We start from the raw sequence: 17,331 nt of genomic DNA on the forward strand, positions 1-17,331 counted from the left end.
TCTCCTCTCCATGTCTTTTGAACATGAAATTTTCAGAAAAGAAAGATGCAGAACTTCTTGATGTGGAAATTTTACAGTCATATTCCTATCCGTAAGTTGGCTTTGCCTTCTGCAAAGTAGTGTGCTATCAATTAGGCAGAAAAAATTTGCAAAGTTTTATAAAAATGTACTTAAGCAAAAAAAAACTAACCTACTGATTAAAAAAAAATCTGTAGTCATTCTTTACTCTTATTTCAAAGATAAGGTTATTTGTTAAAAGAATAAATCTTAGATATAGCCTCTAAGATTTCAAGTCATATTACATTACAGAAGAGAAACAGAAAGAAGACATAAAGGAGAAAACCTCTAACATCCTAAGAAGGGTATTTCTTCAAGTCTTTTTTTTTTTTTTTTTTTAAATTTTGTTGGTCAGTCAGCCTGAACTCTGGGCCTGGGCACTGTCCCTCAGCTCTTTAGCTCAAGGCTAGCGCTCCACCACTTGATCCACAGCACCACTTCTGGCTTTTTCTACTTATGTGGTGCTGGGTAATCAAACACAGGGCCTCATATATGCAAGGCAAACACTCTACCACTGAGCCACCTTCCCAGCCCCTCTTCAAGTCTTTTTTATCTTCACATAAGGATTGTAAAAAGTTTCAAGGGAAAGCTAGAAGACACCTGCATATGATGTTAGAAGATAGGATAAAAACCTTCCAAGTGAACAGAAATCTCAGTGTGAATACTGAGACAGGCAAGCAAACTCTTGAAGTGTCCAGAAAAGAGCTGAGTGAGTATCTTGACCAAGGGTTCAGACTCCAGTACCTTCATCAGCTCCTTTTCTTTGTGCAGGTCCTCATGTAGTTCAGGGAGAGGGTCTCTGCTTTGTGCTTTTAAAACCTGCAGCCTGCTTTTCAGCTCCTTGATTTTCTTTTCACACTGGTCCCAGGTCTATTTGAAAACAGGATTAAAATGGGTAAATTCATAGATCTTAAGAACGAACAGCAGTAATAGAATTGCTCATTTAATCCACATAGTATTCCTTTGAAGCATGATTTTTGTAAATCATCCAGAAAACCTGTTTCCTTGTCTCCTGCAGCTGATCTGAAAGGGCTGTCAGCTTGCCCTGTGGCTCATTTGAGGCTCTGGGTTAGATTGTTTGGAACTAGTTCTTTCTCCTTCCGTGTATCTATCTAATCTTATTTCTAGTTTAATGTTGGAGAACCTCATATTTGAACTGCTAAGGATTAGTTTCTACTACTTGTGATCTTGACATGTGATTTAACAAAAAGCTTTCAGCTACTTTTCTTCATCTTTTCTGATATCATCCCTCCCTGACTCTTGTCTCCATCTACGTGTGTGTGTGTGTGTGTGTGTGTGTGTGTGTGTGTGTGTGTGTGTGTGTGTGTATGTGTGTGAGTCCTAGGGCTTGAGCTTTTTTTGCTCAAGGCTAGTGCTCTACCACTTGAGCCACCACACTCTGCTTCTAGTTTTTTTGGGTTTTTTTGGTAGTTTATTAGAGATAAGTTAGTATCACTGACTTTCCTGCCTGGGCAAATTTTGAACCAGAATCCTTAGATCTCAGCTTCTTGAGTAGTTGACAGGTGTGAACCGAAGGCACCTAGCTCTCTCTACTTTTTTGCATCATTTACTTGTACAAGGGGTTTTCGTTTTGATATGTCCATATAGGCATACAATAAACCTTGGTCAGACTCTCTCCCTGAATCACATTATTTCATTCTCTTTGCCTGCTCAAACTAATCTCAACATTTTCACATGTGAACAGAAAGTATTCTGACCCCATTCTCCCTTCCCCCTGCTCTTCTCTTCCTGATGCCTGGCTGGGTTAACCTCTTCAGATCCAACTTCCCCCTTCACCATTGCTCTCCACCTGCCACTTTTTGCTTCAGGTACTGTGTGGTCTGCCAAGCTTTCTCAAACAATATTAATAAATTATAATCATAACAACCATAGGACATAGCAGGAAAATACTGTCACATTTAAAAATGAGAAAACAGGCTCAGAGAATACTGGCTCTTGATTTGGAATAAACATCACTGACTAAAGCTTGGTTATCTACTATGGGGATACACAGCAGATAGGGAGGAAAGTGGACCATTTTCAGTAGCTCAGACAAAAACAGAATGTAAAACAGATAGCTTACTGAGCACCCGTGGTTCACACCTGTAATTCTAGCTTCTCAGGAAGCTGTGATCTGAGGATCATGCGTTGAAGCTTGCCTGGGAGGAAAATACATGAGACTCTTACCTCCAATTAAGCATGGAAAAGCCAAAGTAGAGCTGTGCCTCCGTGGTAGAGGGCTAGCCTTGAGCAAAAGAAGTTCAGGAAGAACACCCAAGCCTTGAATTCAAGCCCCACAATGAGCACCAAAAAAAAGTTAATATTCAGAAGAGAGAAAGAAAAGCAATTAAAACTGTACCAGAACTCAAAAAGAACATTATAATGTTAGGATCACTATAGTTTAGAGTCCTTGAGATACAAAGCAAAATAATGACTTTTCTACTAATGACTTAGAATAAAACATTTTACTTCTTAAATAAATAGTCCTAAATTATCTAGGATGTTCACTGTGTAGAAAAGTACATTCTCTGATGATGGCAGACGACTTTAGTATCACTGTACTTATTTTTATGTATTATACCCCAGGACTGTAGAACACATGTAGAATGTACTCATAAAAGTACATCTTAGCCAGGCACTGGTGGCTCCTGCCTGTAACCCTAGCAACTCAGGAGGCTGAGATCTGAGGATGTGGTTCAAAGTTAGCTTGGGCAGGAAAGTCCATGAGACCTAATCTCCAATTAACCACCAGAAATCTGGAAATGGTGCTATGGCTCAAGGTGGTAGCTAGCCTTGAACAAAAGAGCTCAGGGATAGCACACAGGTCCTGAGTTCAAGCCCCACAACTGATTGGGGTGGGGAGGGATACATCTTAATAAGCCAAGCACCAATGGCCCAAGCCTGTACCAGTATTAGCTACTCAGAAGGCTGGGATCTGAGGATCATGGTTTGAAGCTATGGGAAAGTCTGTGAGACTCCTATCTCCAGTTAACCAGTTTAAAAAAAAAGCCCTCGAAGTAGAGCTCTCAAGTGGTAGAGCACTAGACTTCAGAAAAAGAAGCTCAGGGACAGAGCCCAGACCTTGAGTTCAAGTCCCAGGACTGGCACACATGCATACAAAAAAAGCATATCTTGATAGTACTTCAAGTACTTATATACTCAACACTGAGCTTTTTCCATGCTGTATTCTTATTAAGTGACTGGCACAACTCAAAGATTAGTAGGACTTAACCTTCACTGGAACACTGCCAATATTAGATTTTCTAAAATCTCTGCCATTTTCACATAGCAAACAAAACCACTTGCACTGTATGTGGATATCAGGAACAGAAAAGTAAGTGAAGGGTCACCTCTACAATGCTCTGGAACCACTTGATCATCTCGCCTAGCTGCAGCTCTGTGTCCTTCCAGGTGTCCTGAAGCTGAGTGAGCATCTCATCAATTGATGCCTGAGCGCCCAGGGCAGGCATGGACCGTAACTTCTCCCCAGCTTCCAAGGCTAGCACATAGGTGGTTCTCCAGCGCTGCAAATGGATCTCTTTATTCTACACAGACAAAGAAAAGTGATGAGGTTGAGCCTCTGATTTGATAAAAATGTGTGTTAGTATGTATTTCCTTCCGAACTTCTGGTGTTTAATTAGACATAAATTTAGAAAAATGTGGTCAGAATGTACACATGGACACCCATTCACATCAAAAGCTAAAGTTTGGGCTGGGAAGGTGGCTCAGTGGTAGAGCGCTTGCCTTGCATGCATGAGGCCCTGGGTTCAATTCCTCAGCACCACATAAGCAAAAAGAAACAAGCCGGAAGTGGTGCTGTGGCTCAAGTGGTAGAGCGCTAGCCTTGAGCTGAAGAGCTGAGGGACAGCACCCAGGCCCAGAGTTCAGGCCCTATGACTGGACACCCCCCCCAAAAAAGCTAAAGTTTTACTTTGAGGAGACAGCATATTCCCAAATAAAGTATTCTTTTATCTCCAGTTAACCACCAAACAGTCAAAAGTAGAGCTGTGGCTCAAGTGGTAGAGTGTTAGCCTTGACCAAAAAAGCTCAGGACAGTGCTCAGGCCCTGAGTTCAAGCTCTAGTACAAGCACAAAAAGCCAGTGCATTAAGAGTTTGGGTGACAAGACACTGTTACTCCAAAAGTCTTCCATTCTACCCACCCATCTTCACTGTAAACTTTCTTGCATTGCCCACGAGGTTTGCTCTTTCTAGATGAATGGTGAGATGGAGTTTCCTCACCTTTCATCTAGGCTGTGGGGTGTGGTGTCTGCCATAGGCTGGTTTTGCTATGCACAGAGCACACATGCACCATAGCACCAGAGCCATGAGGTGAGGGAACATTGCGTTAGTGAAGCCCACCCATGGCTCTCCTGCTGCAAGTGCCTGCAGTACCTTCAGCTCACAGATCAGACGTCTGCTCTGGTAGAGGCTGTAACCATCCTGGCTCTTCACAGCAGAGAGCAGGTGGCTGGTATTGGAGAGGAAGCGCAGCAAGTCCTCTATGGAGCTGGTGAAGTATTGCCACTGTCTCACCAGCTTGTCGATATCCTGCTTCCTCTGCCAAACGCCATGCACAGCACTCTGCCACTGGTCTCTCAGCTTAGAGAATTCTGAAACAAATTCTGGTCTGGGGAAGAAAATGGATGGCTAGAGATTCTTGACATGAACATGCAGGAAAAATATAATTAGCAGCGAGTAACAAAAGCACACTCACAATTTGTGTGCATAATTTACATGGGATAAACAGCGTCTTAAAATCTGGACCCTAATTCATTTAAACATCAGGGGCAGTGTGCAGTAGTTAAAGGTATTTAGCAGAACATACCTGAAGTGTGTCAGCATGCACAACTACCATTTCTTTTTTTATTTTTAAAATTTTTAAAATTATTTTTATTTTTATTTATTTTTTTATTGTGAACATACTGTACAGAGGGGCTACAATTACATGGGGAAGATAATGAGTACATTTCTTATCAAGCATTGCAGCCTCCTCCTTTGTTTACCCTTCACATCCCTTCCCAGCCTCCCCCTGCCCCCCCAACAACTACCATTTCTTAACACTGAGCTACTGTATCAAATATTATACCAAATATCTCATGGAAATGAAGAAAATAGATCAATGGGCCAGGGCTGGTGGCTCACACTCATAATTCTAGCTTCACAGGAGGTAGAGATCTGGAGGATTGAAGTCTAAACCCAGCCAGAGCAAAAAGTTCGTAAGACCCCCATTTTAACCAATAAAAAGCTGAATGTGGTGGCTTGAGGCTCTACCTTGATTTGATGACCTTACATTATAGCCATATATTGAAATACCACCCCATCCCCCACACATAGGTACCCAAATCAGAAAGCCTGGGCCCAGCCACTGTACTGGCCCTGTAAGTCCCAGGCAGCTTACCTCTTCTCTAGTTCTCTAGTGTCCAGGAGTTGTAAGGATTGAGTGACGTAAGAATCAGAAATTATCTGGTTTATAGAAACCTCAGCTTCTAACATCTATAGGATCCAAAATATAAAATATCAGCAAATACAGCACATTTATCTGGTATAGAACTTGTACTTCCTATTAAAATTTAAGTTCTCAAAGGAAAGGAGAAACAATGAATTTTCAAATTATTTGAACTCAACTAAAAACACGCCCAACTATCATATCAATTATCAAGTAGAAATATAATACTAAAAGCAAATAGGTCTAATAACTATGCCCAAATGCCTAATCCTGCATGCTACTGAAATGCAGAATAACCACTAAAAGTGTCTTATTTATTTATTACCAGTCCTGGGGCTTGAACTCAGGCCCCTTTTGCTCAAGGCTAGTACTATACCACTTGAGCCATACTGCCCCTTCTGGCTTTTGCTGTTTATGTGGTACTGAGGAAACAAACCCAGGGCTTCACGCATGTGAGGGAAGCACTCTACCACTAAGCCACATTCCCAGCCCTAGAAATGTGCTATTTTAATTTTTAAAATTATCTGTAAGCAGTTATGCAAAGGGGTTTTACTTCAACATGTCAATTTATGAGTACAATGCATTTGATCAATGCCATTCCTTATCTATCTAGAAGTGTTTTAAATATCTAGCAGTACAAGAATGGGAAACTCTTCTTGATACTATTAATGCTGCATTATAATTATCCCAGGTGCTTCATTGTATAGTAAAGTAGGCAGGGAAAATGCAAAATGCACTGATGATTCCGAGCCCTTGGTAGACTGGCACGACGTCTGCATTCTATGGAAAGCAAAGTTGTTCTACAAACTTCCAGGTGTTACAGGATACCTGAGCATGCTACCTGTCATTCATAAAACATAGCAGAATAACATGTTGAAATTTTTGAAATGTGCAAGAATTTTACATATCAATGGACAACTGAATTTGCTTAAAGAGACACATTCAATGTAGCAACTCTGCACTACACAGTGAATTTCAGGACAGCTTGGTGTACAGAGGGACACCCTTTCTCAAAAAAAAAGCTAAACACAAAAACACAAAAAGAAGAGAAATGGAAGCCAGGCTCTGGTGGTTCACCTCTGCAATCCTAGCTACACAGGAAGCTGAGATCTGAGGATCAAGTTTGAAATCAAGCTGGGCAGGAAAGTCCATGAGAATCTTATCTCCAATTAACCACCAAAAAATAAAGGTGTCATAGAGAGCCTTGAACAAAAAAGCTAAGGGACAGGGCCCAGGTTCTAAGTTCAAGCCCTAGTCAAAGATATAAAAAGATGGCTTTTCGAGAGCACAGGCTTACTGCAAATGCTTTCTGCTGTTTTAGGAGAGCCGGGAGGCTCTGGGCAGTATCCGCTTTAAGCATCTCTTCTGTCTTCTCCAACAGCTTGACCCACTTCTCACAGCAATGAAGAAACCTTTCATTCAGTGCATTTTCCTGAAGTTCACTAGAAAGGTTTAAAACAAAGCAGAGTCACAGAACAATGACATTCTTGAACTCCAAGTTGTTAATTTTACCTCCATAGAAATGACAGTAGGGAATCAGTGTGCTGACCTGCAGTGGTCCAGTGCCGTGGCTGTGGCCCGGGTCCACTGCCGGTTCACTGTCTGCAGCGTCTTTATGGCAACATCACTGAGTGGGAGCTTGAGGCTCTCTTCGTTCAAGCGTTCAACGGCTGGTGACTGGGCTGTCAGTGCCAACACAGGATTCTAGAAAATAATTAAGCAGGTCCAGATTTTTAGATGTCAACAATTTATACCTAGATGACAAAATGGCTTCCTTATCTCAAAGATGAGACAAATCAGGACCTGAGCTAAATATAAGGCCCACTCAGTGCTATGGTCTATTCTGGAATACCAACCTGTACAGGTGGTCAGATTGAAAACAACCCAGGAAGTGGGAAAGCACACCAGATTTTGTCTTTTGACAAAACGCCCCCCCCCCCCCCAAACCAAAAAAACATTTCTGAGGCAGAAACAAAGTGATTCATGCATTCAATCTAAGGACTGGGAAGTGGAGAAAGGACGATTATGGTTCAAGGGTAGACTTGGCAAAAGTTACAAGGACTATTTCAAAGCCAGACATTGTAGCACATGCCTGTAATCTCAGTTCTATAAGAAACTGAGGAAAGAGGATCATGGTCCAAGGCTGGCCCCGGGCAAAACTATAAAATGTTGCCTGAAAAATAAATCAAAAATTGCTGAGGGGCAGGGCTCAAGTGTTCTATGACAAAATGTGAGTATTCCACTCATATTTTGATAGAATATGAAATCAGAAGAAAGTAAAGATGATCAAATTTTCACTTGAAAAAGACATTTCAGGACAACCTCTAGGTCAACTCTGTTAAACAAAGCTATTTCTCAATATCCACATTCTCACTAGGACTGTGCTGTAATATTCTAGGTTATAGAGTCAGCAAACATGTTCTATATAAAGCCAAATCATCAATATTTTAGGCTTTTGTGGGCAATGTGGTCTCCATAGCAACTACTCAACTCTGCCTTGCAGCATGAGAACTCTTGTAGTTAATGTGTAAATGGAGGGACATGGCTAGGTTCAAATAAAACTTTACAAACTCAAGTATATATGTATGTATATGTGTGTATATACACACATATGTTGGATATTATTTTCTGATTCCTGATCTAAGCTTATAAACATCAATTCTTCAAGATTCAGAAAGCTCCGATTATTTCATTCACTTATATTAACTACAGAAAACTTACTAAGGTAATTTGTTTGTTTTTTGTGTTTTTTTTACTGGTCCTGGGCACTGTCCCTGAATGTCTGTGTGCAAGGCTAGTGTTCTACCACTTGAGCCATAGCTCCACTTCTGGCCTTTTCTGTTTATGTGGTACTGAGGAATTGAATCCAGGACTTCATGCATACTAGGCAAGCACTCTACCACTAAGTCACATTCCAAGCTTTCTAAGGTAATTTAAAAAAAAAACAAGTACTCATTTGTAAGAGTATTTTATTTATTTACTTTGTCAGTTTTAGGGCTTGAATTCAGACCTGGGCACACTGTCCCTGAGCCTTTTTGCTCAAGGCTAGTGCTCTACCACTTTGAGCCACAGCACCACTTGCTTTTTCTGGTAGTTAATTGGAGACAGGAAGAGTCACCCAGCCATCCTGCCTGGGCTGTCTCTGAACCACAATCCTCAAATCTCCTAAGTAGCTAGAGTTTCAGGTATGAGCCATACACGCCTGGCTCTTATAAATATTTTATATCTGATCAACTCAACAGAAAAATTCAACTAATCACAAAAGCCAATCCCTACATTTTTCTGGTTCACTGAAGCTAATCTGTAAAGGTCCTGAAGATAAAAAAAAGTATCTAGGAAAAAAAAGTTACTATGACATTTACGAAAACAGATTCCTACCATTATTCTACTTTCCCAGACCTTAGTGTAGGAATGAAAGACAAATAAATAGCTGTGCTCAACAGTTAAACAGGCTGCAAACACCTTCTAGAATGCAGCAGTAATTAGCTTAATTTTAATCTTATGGTGAGCTGAAGCCCTTATGAAAAACAAACACTGTCAATACCAGAAATGAGTCAGGATTGTCTTCTTTTTCTTGATGGTAAAGTTGATCCAAATTCTCTTCCTCATGTGTAATAAGATTTTTTAAAGATCCCAGCCGGTCCTCAAAATCCTTAAACTGCGAGAGAATCATCTAGAAAAAGAGACATTTTCATTAGAGAAAATTTTCATGAACAAATATTAAGCATATAGCCTTAGGGGATGATGAAACTTCATGCTTGTTTTCAACCATAGAAGCTCCTTCCTCTCTTAAACAACAACAACAACAAAAAACCGGAGATGACTACTCGGAAGTCCCTTGGTTTTTTGTTTTTTTTGGGTCCGGTCGTGGGGCCTGAACTCTGGGCCTGGGCGCTGTCCCTCAGCTCTTCAGCTCAAGGCTAGCACTCTACCACTTGAACCACGGCACCACTTCCAGCTTTTTTCTTTTTGCTTATGTGGTGCTGAGGAATCGAACCTAGGGCCTCATGCATGCAAGGCAAGCACTCTACCATTGAGCCACCTTCCCAGCCCAGTCCCTTGGTTTTTTGACTGTGTGTCTTTGAGCCTGGTGCTGAGACTCCATTTTGGAGCATCCTCGGCATCTAGGTAGCTTTTCAAAAATCAAGATAAAGAATACTAATGGCCAAGACTCAAGCAGCTTCTTCTACAACTCAATTAGCCTACCAACTTTGAGAGGGTCTGAAATGATCACTTCTTCTATTGATATGTTCAGTAAAGGCTAAGTGGATGCTTAAGATCTGCCCACTGCCTGTGATGGAAGCCAGACTCATGTAGGTTGGCATGGCTTCATTAAGCACCGTTATAGAAGGCAGTATGCAAATGCCCAAAGCCTTCGACCTGAATGGAAGAGTGAAATGAACCTCGAATTCATTCGCTTTCAGCAACAGCATCTTTTCCAGGTAGTCAGCTCTCTGCAGGGAGTGCCGTTGAACTGTGAGCGGCTGGGGGCTGCCCAGCTCTGAGGGCTGGGGGAGTCCATCCAGGAGGGTGATATTTTGGAGAAAGGCTTCTTTTGTCTTCTGCACACCATCCTGCAGCTCCTGGAGAAGAAACCAGAGGTTCCCAAACATCCACTCTGCCTTTCACACTGTAATTCTCCCCTTCACCAGATTAGCAGCATCTAGGAGAATTTTTGCCAAAACTTGAGTGCCTTTTTTGGGGGGTGGGGGAGTGAGTTGGGGAATGCTGTTCTGGGGCTAGAACACAGGGCCTGGGCCCTGGCCCTAAGCTTTTTGCTCAAGCCTAGCAGTCTACACTTGAGCTACAGCTCCACTTCCAGCTGTTTCTGGTGATTAATTGAAGATAAGATTCTTAGAGGCTTTCCTACAAAGGCTGACTTTGAGCCTTGATTCTCAAATTTCAGCCTCTTGATAGGATTATAGGTATGAGCAACTGGTATGTCAAGTGCCTTTCTTGTGATTGTTTTTTTTTTTCCCGTCTGAGACCAGGACTTGAACTTGGTATCTGATGTCTTCACTCACTGGCTGAGCTTCTAACACGGGAGCCATGCCTCTAATCCTGACTGCTTATTGCTTTTTGTTTTTTGTTGCTGGTGGTGGGACCTGAACTCTGGGCCTGGGTGCTGTCTCTCAGCTCTTCAGTTCAAGGCCAGCGCCCTACCACTTGAGCCACACCACCACTTCCAGCCTTTTCTGCTTATGTGGTGCTAAGGAATCGAACCCAGGGCCTCATGCATGCAAGGCAAGCACTCTACCACTGAGCCACCTTCCCAGCACTCCCTGACTGCTTATTGTAAATAGCTGACAGAGATTAAGTTTTCTTCAGAAGGCCTGTCTCATTAGTGCTGTTCCGAAACTTGTCATTTCAGAGGCAGAACTGACCCTGACCAATAAAGAAGACTTCCTAGTTGATCGACCCGTAGGGATCAACTGGGCCCAGTCCCATGCTTTGCTTAGTGGCTTAACACTTTATAGAGACATGATTTCATGCCATTTCAAGAATCATTCAAACCTTATCTCCTGCCCTGGGACTTCTTAACAGAAACAGATTCATTTGCAGAGACTGATTTTTGACATCTTCTGGGAAATTCCATTGAGTGAAATTTCCAGGTTTTAAATTTTTAAAAATTTATTTTTAATACTATTATTTTTGCCAGTCCTGGGACTTGAACTCAAGGCCTGAGCACTGTCCCTGATCTTATTTGGCTAAGCCTAGCACTCTCCCATTTGAACCAAAGTTCCACTTCTGGCTTTTTCCTTGCTTATATGGTACTGAGGAAGCACTCTAGCACTAAGCCACATTCCCAGCCCCAGGGTTTTGTTTTGAGAGGATCTAGTAGAAGGAAATGGATCCTTGTTCTTAAATTGGTTGCTCCCTCCCCTTTGAGTTCAGTGATAGCATCAGAAGATATACGAGATCTTGTCACTGAGTTTAAAACTAATAGTATTCATTTTCTGGATTATTTTGTAACAGTAATAGGACAAACACTATAGAGGAAATTGTGATATTCTTAGGTATAATCTCAGTCATTATACCCAGAGAAAAGTCTACTCGCTTGGCACCCAGCCTATGATTATTTTTAAAGAAGACTCAACAACTATTATTCTTTGATTATCACACTCCAGTGAGATTAAACTAAATACACCGTAACAGCGTGGAAGTGTAAACTTGGAAAGAGTGTCAGGTCCCCCTGACCTAGCTGTCACCCAATCCTCTCAACCCCACACATCCCGCCTGGCCGGCATCTGACACAGTCCACTGTCTACTGCCCAGGCTGACTTCCTCTGCCCCCGTGTTCTGTCCTATTGTAGGGTCATGGCTGCCCCTCCCAGGCCCTGTCTGGTAGGCTAACTTAGCTTTGGTTTTCCCAAAAGGCTTTGCACTCACCTTTACATCCTGTAGGGCCAGCGGGAGGATCTCTGCCACATTGTTTCCAGATGTGTTGATGTCTGCAAGCTGCTCAAACTTCACTTCCTGTTGAGCCAGCCGGGCGGTGGCTTCGGAGTGAGCACTGTGGTAAGCCTTCCAGAGCTGCAGCTGACTCTCGGCCTTCTGCAGCTGGTCAGCAAGGTCACTGTTGGCCTGGGACCACCTGTCAATGAGTGCAGACAGAACAACCCTCATTCTACCCTTTCCCTCATAGTTTGCTCTACCAGACAACCAACAGCTGAAGGACAGCTCCAGAGACACTGTTAAATGCTTATATGTATTGTCCCAGTATGGAGGTTTAAGTATTGCCCCTGAGCTTTTTTTTTTTTTTTTTTTTTTTTTTTGTCGGTCGTGGGGCTTGACCTCTGGGCCTGGGCACTGTCCCTCAGCTCTTCAGCTGAAGGCTAGTGCTCTACCACTTGAGCCACAGCTCCACTTCTGGCTTTCAGGCGGTCAATTAGAGATAAGAATCTCGTGGGCTTTCCTGCCTAGGCTGGTTTGACCTGAGATCCTTAAATCTCAGCTCCTGAATAGCTAGGATGATAGGTGTGAGCCACCAATTCCTGGATAAATGCCTTTAAAAAAAAAAACAAAAAAACAGCATTGTTGGGGGCTGGGAAGGTGGCTCAGTGGTAGAGCACTTGCCTTGCATGTCTGAGACCCTGGGTTTGATGCTTCAGCACCACATAAGCAGAAAAAGCCGGAAGTGGCGTTGTGGCTCAAGTGATAGAGCACTTGCCTTGAGCTGAAGAGCTGAGGGACAGCGCCCAGGCCCAGAGTTCAGGCCCCATGACCAGCAAAAAAAAAAAAAAAAAAAAAATGTCGATATCGCTGTTATATAAACAAAAATCCAAATCAGGCCATTTACTTGATTTTATAATAACAAAATGACCAAATTTGTGATTGGCAAGAATGATCTGTTTTCCTCTCTGAAGGCCTCTTAGGTAAAGGTGGAGAAAGCACTGCTTAGAAAGTACCTTTAAATGAATCATATTATTAAATTTAAAAAATTAAATAAAAAACTTAAGTAAGGAAAAACAACCTTAATTTTTATTTACTTATTTTTTACAATACTCAAGTTTGAAATCAGGACTGCACTGGCTAGGCAGGTTTTGAGCAATGCCCTCCCCCTCAGTACTTCATTTTTCTTTACGTTTGCCAGGGGAAAGCCTCAGACCATGATCCTCCTACCTATAGCCTCTTGTGTGGTTGGGATTACAGGTGTGACTCACTTCTGTCTGGCTTACATGTTGAGATGAGGTCATGTTAATATTTTGCCTAGGCTATCAAACCACAGTTTTCCTGAGAAACTGGGATTACAGACATGAGCCCCTGTACCTACTCTAGAACATTTAAACTTTAAGTGAAATGGATGTTCTTGTATATGCACATTGTCTGAATAGCGAATGCACTGCCTCATGTGGGGGAATGGTCTTTTTCCCTCAGGGCTTACTTCCTAGAGCCCTGGATGTCAGGAAGGAAGGGGACGGGAATGCTCAAGGCAGCCCAACCTCTTCATCAATTGCCTTTGGTCAATTTCCTTATCCCACACAGCAAAATGAAAGCCTTGTGACTTACTGAGCCCAAACTCCTACGAACTTTCCCACTTCACGAGATGAAGCTTAGCAAGGAATTCCTTCCAGCCTCATAGTAACCTCCCCAAGAGTTACTTCAACAACCATTTTCCCTGACTTACAACACATTTTTTTTTTTTTTGTCAGTCGTGGGGCTCAAACTCAGGGTCTGGGTGCTGTCCCTGAGCTTATTTTGCTCAAGGCTAGCGCTCTACCACTTGAGCTACAGCGCCACTTCCGGCTTTTTCTGCGTATGTGGTACTGAGGTATAGAACCCAGGGCCTCATGCATGCAAGACAAGCCACGGAGCCACCTTCCAACACATCTTATGATGCAGACTGCCTTAGTGTTGCGTGTGAGGTGGTGCATGGGATTTCATGTTGGGCTGTAAACAGGCCTTTTCTAGACTATCTGGAATACTGAGTGAGCTGTACAACAGTTCTGGAGAAACGGAGCCTTATTCAGTGAACTAGAGCCTTCCAAGAGGGAGCCAGAATAAGATGACGCCACTCATCTCAGAGGATGCAGCAGATGCTACAAGGCCCCGTCACCTCACTGGCCACAAGGGAGGAAGGTCAAGCTGCCTGGCCCGTCCTTGCGATTGCATTGGAGCGTACCTCGCACGCGCATCCTGACACTTCTCTTCCATTATTTCAGCGATGGAGGGGCAGGACTCTTTGAGTTTGCTGACGACCTCCTCAAGTTTCTCCCAATTGCCTTCGCTGCTCTCGGCTTCATCTAGCAAGGACTAAGAACACAGTGGGAAGGTCAGGTCCCGATGGCCACCCACCTCCCATGAAGACAGCAGTGTGCTGGCGTTTTCTGCTTCACCACAACCCAAGCATGCAGACCTTACAGGACAGCGAGAAATGATCAGGAGTACAAGAAGGAACTCGCTCAGGGCTTAGGACATGGACACACATGGACACATATACACAAATTGTGAAATAACATGGCTATGGGAAAGAAAATTCAACCCAGGGTTTGCTTATGGGATTCCACTTTAGAAATTTAGTCTCTACCTCGGCTACTGCTGTGGAAAGCACAAACTCATACATGTCCACTGCTGTGCTAGCTTCCATCTGCCCAATGCCATGCTCTGGCTCATTTACCTGAAGGTTCTCCACTTGGCATCTCAAGGCCTCCAGGGATACAATGGCGGGTTTGCAGTGCTCCAGGCAGTACCCAAAGCGGATAGCCATGGTGTTCACCTCCTCATACAGCTGGTCGTATGTGCTCCACTCCTGCAGCACTGCCTGCATGCAGGCGATGAGCTGCGTGACCTAGGTGGAAAGCAATGCAGACACAGCTTGACTTACAATCCATAAGACACCGTCTCTCATTCCTCTCCTTTCCTGGGAATCTACCATCAATGAGATTTTAGGCATTCTGATTTGTGAGTACATACAGCAGGGTCTTCCAAGATTTGCTGCAAATGGGAAGGGAGGCCAAGGAACATAAAAATCTCAGAGAAGAGCTTGACACCAGTGGCTCACGCCTGTAATTCTAGCTTCTCAGGAGGCTGAGATCTGAGAGCTGCGGTATGAAGCCAGCTGGGCAGGAAAGTCCATGAGACATATTTCTAATTAATCACAGAAAAAGCTGGAAGTGGATCTACGGCTCCAAGTGGTAGAGTGCTAGCCTTGAGCAAAAGATCTCAGGGACAGTGCCCAGGTACTGAATTCAATTCCTTGGACAAACCAACCAACAAACAGAAGTCTCAGAGAGGGCTGTGTTTTAGGATGGGAGAGGGGGAAAGAGGTTTAAGATGAGAAGTCTCTGCTGGGCACTGGTAACTCATGCCTATAATCCTAGCTACTTAGGAGGCTGAGTTCTGAGGATCAGGGTCTAAAGCCAGCCTGTCTATGAATGTCTTCTCTCCAATTAACCACCAAAAAGCTATAAGGAGATCTGTAGTTCAAGTAGTAGAGTGCTAGCATGAAGTGAAAAAAGTAAGTTGAGAAGATTTAAAAGAGTATCAGCCTAGGGAGAAAGGGCTCAGGGGAAGATTGCTGGCAAGAAGAGGCAAGCACACAGGTCCAGCTCTCTACTAGCTTTCTGCCCTAGCAACTTGTTTAATGCCCAGCTAAAAAAGCAATGGCAGGCATATTCTATCCACAGGTATGCTTCAATAATGCTGAAACATTTTATTACCTACCAAAAATGACTTCAGATGACTTATAGATCAGGCATTTGAGGCTTAGTGTGATAACCCACCCAAGAATGCAGATAGAAAACCATCCTGGAGTGTAGACTAGAGTGATCACTGCTTCAGAGCTAATCGATACTCTAAGCTCACCCCTTCTGCCTTTGAAAATAAGACTCTTCTGAGATACATTGCACCTACCACACAATTCACCTATAGAGGCCAATCTCCACAATTAACTGTAGAACATTTTCTTCTCTCCCCAAAAGAAGGCTCATATTCATTTGTAGTTATTCCTCATTCTCCTCCAGCCCCTTGTCTACTTTCTACAGCTCTGCCTGGGCCGAACATGTCATATAAATGGAATCAACAATGTGCAGTCTTTTGTAACCAGCTTCCTTTGCTTAGTGTTGTTTTCAAGGCTATCAATGTGGTAGAATGTATTGTTATTTCATTCTTTATTATGGCTGAATACGATTCCAGTGTGTGGACATACCACCTTTGGCTTATATATTTGTAACAATAGACAATGGGTTGTTTCCACTTTGGGGCTATTATAAATTACACTGCTATGAACCATTCGTGTCCAAACTTTCGGTGTGAATCTATTTTTTTTGGTGGGGGGAGGGGGTCCAGTCGTGGACCTGAACTCTGGGCCTGGGTGCTGTCCCTCAGCTCTTCAGCTCAAGGCTAGCACTCTACCACTTGAGCAACAGTGCCACTTCAGCTTTTTTTTTTTGCTTATGTGGTGCTGAGGAATCGAACCCAGGGCCTCATGCATGCAAGGCAAGCGTTCTACCACTGAGCCACCTTCCCAGCCCAGGTGTGAATCTATTCTAATGTGGGGGTTTCTTACCTAAGAATGGAATTGCTGAGTCACATGTTTAACTTTATGTTTAATTTTTTGAGGAGCTGCCACACTGATTTTCAGAGCAACTAGATCATTTTATATCCCCACCAGCAGTGTATGAAGGTTTCAGTTTCTCCCTTGCTTTTTTCCTTTGCTTATGCTTGTTACTTATTATTGTCTGTTTTTATTACAGCCATCCTTGTGGGTGTAAATTGGTACTGTATTGTGGTTTTGATTTTCATTGCCTTGATAGTTAATGACATTGAACATCTTTGTGCTTACTGGTCACTTGTAGTATAATCTGTTTTGTTTATTGAGATAAGATTTCACTACAGTCCAGGCTGGCCTTGAATTCACAATCTTCTTGCTTCAACCTCTTGAAGGTTGGGGTTATAAAACATGCACAGGTTGTCTACATATTGTGTGTGTACTGGTCCTGGGGCTTGAATTCAGGGCCTGGGCATTTTTTCACTCAAGGCTACTACTCTACCACTTGAGCTACAGTTCTACTTTCAGCTTTCGTGGGTGGCTAATTGAAGATAAGAGTCTCATGGACTTTCCCGCCTGGGTTGGCTTCAAAACATTCTCAGATCTCAGCTTCCTGAGTAGTTAGGATTATAGGCATGAGCCACTGGTGACCAGCTACCTTCATTTTTGTTTGTTTGTTTTTAACATTACCCAGTTAATTTCTTTTCCCTATGTTTTTTTTTTTTTTTTTGGTTGTTGTTGTCAGTCATGGGGCTTGAACTCTGGGACTGGGCACTGTCCCTCAGCTCTTCAGCTCAAGGCTAGTGCCCTACCACTTGAGCCACAGCGCCAATTCTG

The 17,331-nt window shown here is 43.0% G+C and overlaps 1 protein-coding gene across 6 annotated transcripts in view; it reads right to left on the reverse strand.

The window, feature by feature from the left end:
• Positions 1-17,331, reverse strand: part of Syne2 (spectrin repeat containing nuclear envelope protein 2) — a 310,222-nt gene that overhangs the window by 44,327 nt on the left and 248,564 nt on the right. For all 6 annotated transcript variants that reach the window (XM_070032030.1, XM_070032022.1, XM_070032015.1 and 3 more), the window contains 11 exons: positions 14,623-14,793; positions 14,128-14,258; positions 11,895-12,099; positions 9,908-10,087; positions 9,049-9,177; positions 7,054-7,208; positions 6,802-6,946; positions 5,457-5,551; positions 4,451-4,685; positions 3,408-3,602; positions 802-927 (listed from right to left, as the gene is read on the reverse strand). In XM_070032030.1, the coding sequence (XP_069888131.1) occupies positions 802-927; positions 3,408-3,602; positions 4,451-4,685; positions 5,457-5,551; positions 6,802-6,946; positions 7,054-7,208; positions 9,049-9,177; positions 9,908-10,087; positions 11,895-12,099; positions 14,128-14,258; positions 14,623-14,793 (1,767 nt within the window). The remainder of the gene's footprint in view (positions 1-801; positions 928-3,407; positions 3,603-4,450; positions 4,686-5,456; positions 5,552-6,801; positions 6,947-7,053; positions 7,209-9,048; positions 9,178-9,907; positions 10,088-11,894; positions 12,100-14,127; positions 14,259-14,622; positions 14,794-17,331) is intronic.

The sequence above is a fragment of the Dipodomys merriami genome, unplaced genomic scaffold (genome assembly GCF_024711535.1).
Source record: "Dipodomys merriami isolate MVZ:Mamm:240054 unplaced genomic scaffold, mDipMer1.0.p SCAF_1, whole genome shotgun sequence".
Taxonomy (NCBI): Eukaryota; Metazoa; Chordata; class Mammalia; order Rodentia; family Heteromyidae; genus Dipodomys; species Dipodomys merriami.